At 45.2% G+C, this 12619-nt stretch overlaps 1 protein-coding gene across 2 annotated transcripts in view; it reads right to left on the bottom strand.

The window, feature by feature from the left end:
• Sobp (sine oculis binding protein homolog) overlaps positions 1–12619 on the bottom strand; it is a 168224-nt gene that overhangs the window by 19425 nt on the left and 136180 nt on the right. For both annotated transcript variants that reach the window (XM_090338333.1, XM_090338332.1), the window contains one exon: positions 2510–4462. In XM_090338333.1, coding sequence (XP_090194459.1) covers positions 2513–4462 — 1950 coding nt within the window. In that variant the 3' untranslated portion in view covers positions 2510–2512. The remainder of the gene's footprint in view (positions 1–2509; positions 4463–12619) is intronic.

The raw sequence follows: 12619 nt of genomic DNA on the forward strand, positions 1-12619 counted from the left end.
CTAGTGGATATATTCTGCTTTCTCCAGCCATATGAATGGTTGGATTTCTGAAGGCCTAGAAGAAAAACAGCACCACATATGCCCAGAGAGTAAATGTAGCTTTGGAGTCAGGAAGGGCCAGGGGTTTGAGTGAATTATGGCACACTGAGCTATGCTATGAGCCGACACGGAACTACTGAGGGCAAGAGGAGGTATGATTTACTGGGGAAGAGTTGATTCTTCCCCACTCTTAAATCTCTTGCCCTGTCACCTCCCTGTAGCCAGTAGAGCCTGAGAATTTCTGACTTTAGACAGAAACTGTATTTTCCTGAAGGACCAATCCTAATAAGACATCTCCAGTCTCAAAAGAAATCAGGCGATTTTTATCATGGTATCTTCTAAAATTGGCTGAGGCCAAGTTAATATTTTTAGTAATGATTCTGGCTCACATGCGAGATCCTTACCTGATTATTCAGAAGCACAGATCATCCCAGTAACCATCACAGATCTTATGCTTTTGTAATTGTCTGGTCCCATACTACTTCTAGGCTGCCTTGACTACTCTTGCCCCAACAGTCGTAGTAAAATCTTTCACCCTTCCATTTTTCCTTTAATACTATTTGAATGAGTGATACTAAAAAGTGTTTTGAATGACAATTCTCCATGCTTTCTCACTTGCACAAGGTGCTCACCTTTTTGTCCATACCTTCTCATTACTCAGCTTTATCAACCAGAACAAATTACTCTTGTGAACAAATCAGGGCATTTTCAACTGAAGTGACTATAAGGAAACTGAGGTATCTGTCTTCAGTCAGCAGAAGAGATCAACATAAAATCAAGGATGGTGAAGGCCTTTATTAGTATTCTGCCCCCACTGACCAAGGTATCAGAGGAAAAGAAAACCTCAAACTATGATTCTAAGAAACTCTCCTTGTACCACTCAAATATTCCACTCAAACTTCTTGGGCTATAATTAGGTATCCATGTAAATACACCCACTTAAAGACAAGAGCTGACCATACCACACCACTACTGGCTTTTATGCTCAACCCCCCAAAAGCAATTGCTTCATGAATTCGTGGTGTGCTGTTATAGGTAAAAACAAAACAACAACAAAAAGAATTAAAAATTGAAGAGTTGGGGAAAATAGGTGTTTTAAGAACTTTTCCCAAGGCAAGTGAATTGGATAGAAGAATCTCAGTAATTAAAGCAACCAAGGAAATCTGTTAATGTGTTCTCCTTCCGTGGTTTAAAGAAAACATAGCTGGAGTTAGACCACCTGGATTTGAACCACCGCTCCGCTTCCTAACCTGGGTAATCTGAGCAGGTTGTGTAATATGTCTCTTCTTATCAGTAGAATGAAGAAAACTGTTTTATGAATCCAGCTCCAAATACTATGAAAAACCAGAGCCTGCACACACCAGGAACTTGAGAGGAGTGACTGACTCTTTCTACTTGCCCTAGTCTTCCTTCCTCTCTGTCTTAAGGGCAGTGGCAGTGCCCTAATTCTCCTTTGCTCCCAGTCCCTGGAAGGAGTAGTGTACAAGTTAAATGTTAAATGATTGCTCTTTTCTCTTCTTCTCCTCCATATACAATTGATAAACAACTGAATTTTGGCTCTTCACTGCCCACCTGGGTAGAAGAGAGTTCACTCCAGGACACAGTACACAGGTCTGAACTGAACACAGATTCCCCTGACCTGGGCAGACCTCTAAACTACTTCTTCCTCCTTGGTTATATGTGCCCCATGCCTGTTCCATATAGTTGGCAGGGGGCAAATGAGGCCACATCTGACCTCAGTGGCACACATACACACCCCACCCCCCTACCATGCTTAAGTTTTCGACTCACTCCCAGTGGATGGATTCTCCCCATCAGGTCAGAGATGTGCAGTCCCTAACTGCTTCTCTCCTTCAGTTCCCACACGTCTGTAGTGAGAAACACAGCAGTTGAGCTCCTAAGTCCCCCCACCCCACCCCCAAAAGGGAGAAGGAAAAGATGGCCAGCGATGCATGGAGCCTGCCTGCTGGTTTGAGCAGAGCTAACAGAAGAGCCGCTGATGGTTGTATCACCTTGCCAGGCAGTGGCTCTGCGGCCTGGGTTCAGTCGGCGGCGTCTCCTGGTTATCAGTAACATTTGGTAAGTTGGGACAGCCTTGTCAATGAGCTCTGGGCGGGCCCCAGCTCACAGACCCCCCCGGTCTCCGCTGCCTTGTAACCTCGCGCCTGAACTGAACGGTTAGATTTCCCGAATGACCTCTCCTTCTCCCCCCATCCTCCTATTCTCCAGCTGGGCGCGTTAGAGATGACCCTAACCATAAAAGAAAGACAAAATGTTTCAATGAGGGTTCAGGCGTTCGGGAGGTTTGTCTCGGGTGAGCTGTGGTGAAACGAGAGAGAACGTGTCGGGTCCCACAAGTGCACCGTAAAACACGTATAAGGTTTAAATTTTAAAAAATCGTCTTCACACAGGTCTGGCCTCCGCCCGGAGAGGAGCGAGGCCGGGCGCCCGGGCGGGTGGACATACAAACCTTTTACTTATTCTGATTTCTAATTCGGAGGCACCTCCTTTTGAGCGGCGGCTCCAGGTCCTCGGGCCCGGCGCTGAGCAGGGGCGCGGAGACGATGCAGGGCGCCAGGGCCGTCTTCTCGGCGGGCTTTGGCACTGGCTGGATCACGCAGCCGGTCTTGGGCAGCATGCGCAGGGCGTAGGCGTGGTCCTCGTCCGCGGGGTTATTCAGGTTCGGGTCCGACTTGTCGCCCCCCGCCAGGGCCTCCTCCCCGATCAGCTTCTTGGCGACCTCCCCGTCCAGGTGGCAGTTGGACGCACAGTTGTTCTCCTTGACCGACTCCAGCTCGCTCACCGCGGGCTCCTCGGGCGACGGCAGCTTCCTGGGCGGGGGCCCGGGCGGCGGCGGCGGCGGCGGGGGCGGCGGCTGCTCGGGCGGCGGCTCTGCGCCCTTGGCGCCCTCGGCCGCGGCGCTGCGCGTGCCGTTCACGATGACGTTGCAGGCCGCGGCGGCCTCGGGACCCGCGGGGGCGCCCGGGCCCGGGTCGCCGGCGGCGGGCGGGCTGCAGTGGCCGTCCCGGCAGCCGCCGCAGGTCCTGCGCTCCGCCGCGCCCGGCTCGCGCTCCGCCTTGACGTGCGCGTGCAGCGCGCGGTGGATCACGTTGTGCAGCCGGGCCCGGTGGCCCACCGTCAGGTCGATGACCCCGTCCTGCGGGCCCTGCAGCACGCCCGGGAAGCCGGGCTGGCCGCCCGCGCCCGGGGGGCTGCCTCCGCGCCGGGTCAGGTCCACCACCTCGCTCCGGCCGGGCTCCGCGGGCGCCAGGCTCAGGGCCTGGCCCGAGCAGCCGGGCGGCGAGTCCGAGGACTTGGACGAGCCCTGCTTGGAGTCCCGGGGGGACAGGGAGCGTCCTCCGGCCTTGCCCCCCGCCGACGAGGAGTCGCCCGGGGCGCTGGGAATGAAGCTCTCCCCGTTGCTGGAGAACCCATTGGGGGGCTTGGAATCATTGACGTGAGGGATGGGGATGGGGATGGGGATGGGCACGGGCAGGGGCACGATCACCGGGTATGGCACGAGTAGGGTCGGGGGCGGCACCAGGGGCGCGAGCGACGGCAGCCCGAAGTTCATCATCTGCGGCACGGGCATCGGGCCATTTGGCATCATGCTCACCGGCGGGAAGGGGAGGCTCGGCAAGGGGGCGCCCGGGGGTGGCGGGGGCAGCAGGCCCGGAGGGTTCCCAGGCAGGGTGGGGGTGCTTGGGGGATGGATGTGGGGCGACAGCATGGGTCGGTGCATTGGACTGGAAGTGGGGCCCAGGTTCCGGGGGCCGCCGGGCGGGGGCCCGATGCCGGGAAGCATGGGGTTGGACAGAGGGCTGTTGGGGTTGGAGGCGTGGTGCGGAGGCCCGCGGATGAAGGGCGGGCGGATCTGCTGCATGATCTGCTGCTCCATGAAGATGGGCAGCGGCACCGGGCCGCGGTTGGTCATCACCATGGGAGGGCTGCGAGGGGGGACGCCCAGGGGAGGCCCGATGCCGGCGGGGGGCTGCACGGAGACGGGAGGGAGGTTCGGAGTCTCGCTGATGGGCATAGACTTGGGCCCCGGCGTGGGGATTTTAGTGACAGAGCAGTTGGCGGTGTCAGATGGAGAGACGGTGGTGGACGCGGATGGGCCGGGACCCTGGCTTTGGACGGCGGCAGCCACCGGGGAGGGCGCCTTCCTCCGAGCATCAGTTAGCGGGATATTCCAAGAGTCTGGAGTGAGCAGCTGCACCCCGGTGCCTTCTGCTTTATTTTCCATGGGAGGGTGTAATGTGCTGCACAGCCCAGCTGGAAGGTTGGCCTGTGTCTCTTTGTAGAAAATGTCCATTTTGTATTGATTGAGACATTTTGCACTGCAGAACTGAAGCCTTCTTTCCCCGTCCCCAAAATCCAGGTATTCTTTTGTGTGTCTTATGTGCTTACACCAGTCACATACCTACAACACAAGCAATTAAAAAAAAAACACAACAGGTGAGATAAGCAATTTCCTGGGTAGAAGGGTGTTTCAGGTTTCACATCAATGCTGGGTCACACTTTATCACAATTTCTCAGACAGGGTGAAGTGCTCCCTTCTGAAAGGCAACATTCTGAGATGTCTGTGAAATGACAGACTTGTTTTTATAAATACTAACTCTTCTGAATAGCAATAATCACAATCTCTTTTTCAAAAAATCGAATTGTCCCTTTTAAAGCATGACTTAAAGATGGCTCTGGTTCAGAAGAGAGAGAGGGAGAGAGAGAGGAGAGAGAGAGAGAGAGAGAGAGAGAGAGAGAGAGAGAGAGAGAGAGAGAGAGAGAGAGAATATGAATTGTATATATTTGTGCAGATTCTTGCCTCCACACATTTACTAGTTAGAGGTTCACTGTAAACACAAATCTGAACAGTATGGGAGGAAAGATTTCTCCAGAAAGTTCAATGGGCATGGCACATAACCCCTTAAAATTCTCCTCAGGCAAAATCACTCCACACTGCTGACTCTGTCCAATAATGCAGTTGGAAGGGGTGTGCTGTGTTAACCAATAACACAGAGCACTGAACACCATTATGTCTGGCTTCCAAGAAGAAACTTGGACTTGCTCATGAAGTCTGTGTGAGGTTTAGCTATTCCCAACCTGTGATGTTGCAGCAAACTAGAATTATTTTTTGAGCTGTTTGCCCACTCTTTCTCAGTAGTCAGAATTTTTGGTGACATTTCTTGGCAGGCAGTCTTATTTAACAACTTTTCAAACACCAGAGAACATTTTCCAAAGGTTGTTATGGCTTCCCCCCTCCCCCTTCCTCATATCTATTGCTGGCAAAAGAAAGACATCACCAAATTTACTTTTAAAGTTGGGCTGCAGAACTAATTAAAGGCTGAGAGCTTTTCCCAATTGGAAATCACTAGACATCAAAGTTCAAAAAATAGTCATTCTCGGCTTCAGAACCCATTACTTTGGAGAAATTATTGTGATTTCATTAACACATTAATTTTGCAACACCATCAGCTCTCACAGATGGTGAAGACATGATCTACAATTCAAATATGACTCTTGTTTGCACAAATGTCTTTCCTTCATATGGCATTTTAAACAAGAATTAATATGAGTAATCTTGCCATAGCTATAAACAGATAAACAGATGTCAAAAATTTCAATAGCTCTCTCAGTGCCTTACTTCTTTTGACAGGATTTTACACACACAATCTTTTTTTTCTTTTTCTTATTCTTTTTAAATTTTTTTTGTCATTTTCTTAGTTCTCAAGTCATATAACACCAGAGGAAGAATTGTGAAATACAGTGTAATCATGAGTTTTTTAAACTCCGTATCTCCTACAATAAATCAATGGTACCAATATTGTTCTAAATGGGATCCTGGTTTTCAAGAGAATGTCTGTTCTGTTGTTAGTGGTGGTGATGGTGTGGTGGTGGTGGTGGTGTGTGTGCATGTGTATGTTTGTGTGTGTTTAACCATCATAAAGTGATATAATTAAAATGATAAATTTTAATAATGATTGGTCATATAAACAACATACAAACAACATATGCTGGGCATTTGATTACTCATCTCATTTAACTCTCAGCTTTCCTTGACTGTAAACAGTGGTAGTATTCTAGTTTATGAATGTGGGCCAATATTCTCATGGCAGATGTGGGTCTGTGTGTGTAAATCCACTCTTTCTCTTCTCACTTTTTAAAAAAATCTCACTGATATTTACAGGTAATAAATTTCACAGTGTGAAAATTAGTAAAATATACTTACTGACACCCATTCATTTTCTGTTTCATCTCAAACAAAGTTGCTCTTTCAAAATGTTTCTTAAAATCTTTGAGGAGAGTGATGATTACAAAAATTACTCTTTCAACTTCGTTATCAGTGCTGTTGCAGTCACTAACGTGGTTAAACAAATGGAGAAAGCCAGGCACCTGTGGCTCATACCTGTAATCCTAGCTACTCTGGAGGCTATAATCTGAGGATCATGGTTCAAAGCCAGCCTAGAAGGAAAGTCTGAGATAGACTTATCTCCAATTAACTACAAAAATAGCTGGAAGTCTGGAGGTATGACTCAAGTAGTAAAGTGCTAGATTTGAACACAAGAGGTCAGGAACAGTGTCTATACCCTGAGATTAGCCCCATAAAAAGCATGTATACACACAAAACAGTCATTATTCAGGTGCTCTTATTTGCCTACCTTTCACCATACTTTTGAGTTCCTCCTGAGTTGCCTATGTGGTCTTACATTTCTCACTAGGTGAAGTAAACTAGTAGTGTCATTTTAATAAAGTTAACAAATAATGATATGGCATTTAAATTCCATTGTGAAATAAAGCCACCTACTTTTATTTCAGTATTAGGTATCCATAGAAAAGCTAAACTATAAACATACAAGCTTAAAGTAAAGGATCAAATATAGCTTCTTTAATCATGAGCTAAAAAAGTCATCAATGAAGTAAACTAATTAAAATAAGATGCCAATTTTTCTGGCATATTTCTTTTGGATCTTATTCTTCAACCATAAGGGGGAAGAGTTTTCTGAGATCATTAATTGGCTTTCAAATTGCCAGATTGAATATTTTTGCCTCCAGAGGATTCCTATTTCCTGAAGCTAAATAAATATTTTCATGTGGGGTAAAAATAATAATAATGTAAATATAACTTAAACATTCTCCCTTCCTTTCTATCACTTTCAATAATTTATTGGTGGGTAAGGAATGCTCATGGATGTGTCCCAATTATGAAATGGGAATTCTTCAGTATTTATTACCTATTTCCACATAAAAGTACAGCAAGTATAAAAGTTAGGAGAAAACCCTATTTTCCCATTAAAGCAAAAGCCCAACATTGGTGCTTTTGATTTTTCTGTAGCACCCCAGATTACATGGCACATACCTTGAGCATATCATTTGAGGGTGGTATGTGAGTGTGTATCACCTTGCCTTACTGCATTTCAGTTCACAAGACTGGTCTGAAAATACAGTCAAGCAATCTTCCTGATTAAGCAAAAACTTATTAGAAGGGAAAAAAGCTGTCGCTTAAGAAATAATGAATCAAGTCTGTCATACAGGAGTCATCATTTAAGATGAGGTCAATGAATTTATGGCACAAATGGCTATATCATGTGAGGCAATAAAACATAGTACCATCATTCATTCTCCATCTAACTAATGACACGCTTCTTGTAATTAAAGATTTCATCCTAAGAGCCTGAGCTGATTACTTAAGATGTGATAGTTGGGCAAAACTATACACTGTATCTTTCTTTAATAAAACAATACTTGCATATCATACAAAACACACTAAATGTGTCTGTCTCATGAATGGTGGTTTTCTGGATTGTGGTATTGGGGGTGGGGCTCTCTTTTTCTACTGACAGCTTTACATTTTATTCATTTATTTTTATTTTTCTGCGGCCTGCCTCCCCTTCTTCCCTCCCTTCCCCCCCTCTCATATTGTGGCAAGAAACACCAAATTTCCTCTAGACATTTTCAAAAGCAAAGACGGAGTAGAGAGCTCAGCTTCCCTGCCCTGCGATGTTTCGTTTCTGGTGGAATCTGGCCTCCTTTGGGTCCCCTTCTCTCCCTAACAGGTCCCAGACTGGACCAAGCCTGCTGTTGTTTAACTATGCCAATCTGGGGACCAAGCCATCAGCCAAAGCAGTACCACTGAAGAGGACAGCTGAAATATCACAAATACATAATGTAGCACCAAGAAGACAAAAAGATTACAGAGGAGATAAACAAATGCATGTTCCATTCAACAACCCTAGAACAGCAGTCCTCTAAAAAAAGATTAAATTTACCTTCCTGGGATGTGTCCAATTTTAAACAACAGGATGAACATTTCCTTTAGTCCATTTAGAGTATTTATATTTTAGTGGCTGGCTGCCAGATTAGTACTTATAGGCTCAGTGGCCTGATGGATTCACTCCTTTCCTGCGAAATAAATGTGTGGCAATCTACACCACTAAGCTGCTCAAAAGCCACTGCCTCAGCAGAAATATCACTCATCTTGATACCAGCAAACTCAAAGGCAGGACTTCTGGTTCCTATAACTCTTTCCATCTTGTATTTCCCCTGGAAAGAAAGCAAGCTATTCATGCTGGCAACTGAACCTTCATTTTTTATATAAACATCCAAAGTCAAAGTCAACGTGTGCCATGAGGTTACCCACATGGGCACAATACTTATATACATTCTGTCTGGCTTAAGAGAAGATTCGGGTAACTGGTGGGGGGAGGTAGGGTTTCTAATTAACACATTAATCAGCTGTCAGCTGTGGGAGTAAAGTTCATCCTTTAATGGAACCCACCGCTGCCTTCTGAGCGGTAATCTGGCATCAGGCAATATTTAATTAAGAAAGTCTATTGTGGAATCTTTTCTTCTCTGGACAAAGACTTTCCCAGCAGTGGAACAGTAAAAAGATATTAGCACCTCCTTGAGTGCCATCAGCAATTTGAAAAACAAAAGACAACATCTTCCTAAGCTCTGACTTTCCACTAATACGACAGCCAGGCAACAGTTCAGGAATTGCAGCTCCTTAAATGTAATCACGTTTTATTAGGAGGGTGATGGGAAGGTTAAATGTGGCATTGATCTTGTAGTCCAAGCCAGCTCAAAGAAGCATGAGTGCATTGGAGAAAGGAGTGAGGAAGGACTGAAATATAGAGGTGAAGGTGCCTGGGTTTTGAAGGATTAGTAGACTGCCCTATGTGCAGTCACCTCACAGCAGAAAATGTGAATCCTATAGAAGGACCACACTTGAACCCTTGCCCAGACTCCTCTGAAGTGCCATGGTTCTAGTGGCTAATGTTCTTTTAGATCCTGACACTACCTCTAGAAGGGTCCTAGTTCAGTGTGCCTGGGTGACAAAATATGCTATGGATATCCCATAGGATTTAGAATCCAAAGCTGTTGGTGTAAGTCTGGGCTCCACTACAAGCTTATGAATAGCTGAGGCTCAGTTTTTGCATCTATAAAATGGAGCTAACAGTGACATTGGGAGCCAGGCATTAAGCTAAACTTGTTCTTCCCAGGTTATCTTTCTAATCCCCAGCCTGACTCCTCCACAGTCACTAATACCACGTAAGTCTGTGGGGAGGAGGCTGCTCTGTCAGTGTAAGCAGGGAAAAGAAGATGGCTTTCTTATGAACCTATGTGTCTTTCAGAGAAAAACAGGATGTTTCTTTCCGGACAAACTCATGCTGTGCCTCACAGACAGCAGGTCCCAGTTTCTCAGGAGACTCTGTCTCTTGGGTCACAGGAGGGCTGTGTGCAATGACAAAGAAGCCAGGTGATAGTTTTGTGTGCATCCTACTTCCCACTGTCCTGGGAAGTCTCTGCTCAGTGCCTGCTGAACCTTCTTTCCTTTCGCCCATCACTGTCTAACCCGGGGTAAACTTCACAAGCAGTGTGGCTGCCTGGAGATGAGGGTTATAGCCATTATGATGAGTAATTCCTCTTAGACTCAATTTGTGTTTGAATAGTGAGAGCCATAAACTGTAGTATTCGTGTTTTATTAAAAAACAGAGCTGATGGATGGCTTGCTTGACTCATTACATAGCAGAACTGTCTTCCAAAAGAGGGGCTAGAGCCAAGAAATCAGCTGTCTTTAAGACAGCTGATCCCACCCTGCCGAGTTAGAAGGTAGGTGTAAGAAAAGGCCCTCACAGAGGCAGGAAGGACATCTAAAACTAGAGGTGGGGGTGGTTATGCCCCCAAGCCTAAGTTTTCTTGCAAAGCAGGAACTCTGAGTGAAGGAAGGAAAAAGATCGCTTGCAAAGCCATACATGCAAAACCATACAGAAACCAGAAGGGATATTTAAAAATGGTAAGGGATTTTCTTCAGAAAACCACATTTGTAAAATTTATCTATAAAATAAGAAATTATCCATGGGTTTAGATTCCCAACATGATGATATTAGCTACATGGTTGTGTTTTGTTTTGTGAAGTTTTTACTCTCTTCTCTCTCTCTTTTCTTCCTTCCATCTCTTTCTTTCCACTTCCCTCACTTTTTAAATAAATATTGGAAATCAAGAAGCTAGTTCATTAGAACTGAAAATCTCATTAGGAAACTGCTCTACAAGAGCCTTACCCATGATTCAAGTTCTACTTAGCTTGCAAATTTTCAGCAGGATTCCACAAGGCCCAGTCAGGTTACTGGGGCAGATCCTCCTCTGAAGCAAAATAAAAATGGGCCTGGTTCACAGGATCTCAGTGAATTTTAACCAATAGATCCTGACTGACCCAAGGCTCTGACTCACTGGCCTGAGCAGGACGAATGGATATGAGTGACTTCTGGGCCATCCCGACAGTCACACAGTATGAGTTGGAAGATGCCTTTCCTCTGGTTCTGGGGTCAGATGATTGTCTGTCCATGTGCCATGATCACAGAATGTCCTGCCTTACTGAGGCTATGGAAATACAACTTACATTTCCACAAAGGCAGTCAAACACCAGAAAAGACTGTCGACCCAGAGCCAAATATCTGCCTCTCAGGTACCCAGTCCTCTTGCCAGGAAGAGAACCAGAAAATGGCTGAAAAGAGCATGATGCCATTTGAGCCAGCCCTATAGGAACCTGAGGATGTCTTCATCTTCTCTTCTACCCTCCAGAGATGTATGACTCCTTCTGACTACAGGTGCTTAGCGACAAAATGAATCTATTAGTAGTGACAGAACAGAAGAGGAAGAAAGGAAATCAGCAAGTGACCACAGATAAAGAAAACATGGCACATGGAAGCAGTGAGTAGCATTCTGTTCCATCTCTTATTGTCTTACTACTTGATAAGACATAGTAGGAACCTTTATCTAGGCTGTGCCTCAGGTATTGGGAAACAGAGCTGGCAGGATGAGGTCCCTCACCCTAAGGTAGCATAGAATCTTCTTCAGGAAATAGGAGGGATAATGAAGGATATTTTTTGTTTTATCTTTGCTTTCAGCTAAAATGTAAGAAGAAGCTGGGTGTCTATTTGTATTGTTTTTGTTAAGTTTATGCCAGTTCTGGGGCTTGAACTCAGTCTGGGTGTTGTCCCTGAGCACTTTTGCTCAAGGATAGAGCTCTACCACTTGAGCCACAGTGCCACTTCCATTGTTTTTGTTTTGTTTTGTTTTGGTGTGTGGTTAATTGAAAATAGAGTCTCATAAACTTTGGGGGCTGACTTCAAATTATGATTCTCAAATCTCAGGCATCTGAGTAGTTGGATTACAGGTTTGAGCTACCAGCGCCCAGCTTTGTAATGCTTTTATATATTTCTAAATAAGTACTGAGCTGTGCTGGAACAGACACTGGCTGTAGGATCACTTGAGATATCTGCCCTCCAAGAGTGCAAGTCCAATGACTTACTATAAGTGGGAGAAATGGTCACATTCCTCTCTCCCTGCAGCTCTCTGCTCCTCTGGAAACAGATGTGCCCTAAAATCAAGGTTGAACTAATGGATTCTTTTTTACTTTCTTTTTCTCTTTTTCTTTTCTTTTTCTTTTTTCTTTTTTTCTTTTTTTGGTGATACTTGGATTTGAATTCAAGGCTTCATGCTTGCTTGGCTTGCTTGTTTGATTGGTGCTCTATCACCTGAGCCACATCTTCACCTCTCCTTTTTGCTGGTTATTTTGAAGATGTAGTATCTAGAACTTTTTTTTTTTGCTCAGGCTATCTTTGAATTATAATCCTCCGAATCTCAGATTGTTGGGTAGTATTACTGGCATGAGCCACCAGCTCCCAGATTAAACTAACCATTGTGAGGTTTTTTTTTTTTCCAACCGAAACTTACCCTTATTATTTTACTGACAAAATAAAAAATTCATTTGCTCCTCTAATACAATCTTTGGAAATGTCTTTTTCAAATAACATATCTGATTGTTTTCAGATGAATATTCACCTTGCACTTACATTAACTGTTTACATTAATTAACTTTGTTTTCATTTGGAAAACAAAGAGTCTCTTTTCAAATATATCTTTTGTCTCATTTCTTTTTCTTTCTTTATTATATAAAGATATACTTACATTAGAAATTTCATTATTTATGATACAGGAGCCCCTCCTAGCCTGGAAAATCTATGGATTAGGACTCTGGATATCCTTGCACATAAGGGAGAAATGTGCAGCTGGGACTCATGGT

Source organism: Megascapheus bottae, chromosome 8, assembly GCF_031878675.1.
Source record: "Megascapheus bottae isolate mThoBot1 chromosome 8, mThoBot2.hap1, whole genome shotgun sequence".
NCBI lineage: Eukaryota > Metazoa > Chordata > Mammalia > Rodentia > Geomyidae > Megascapheus > Megascapheus bottae.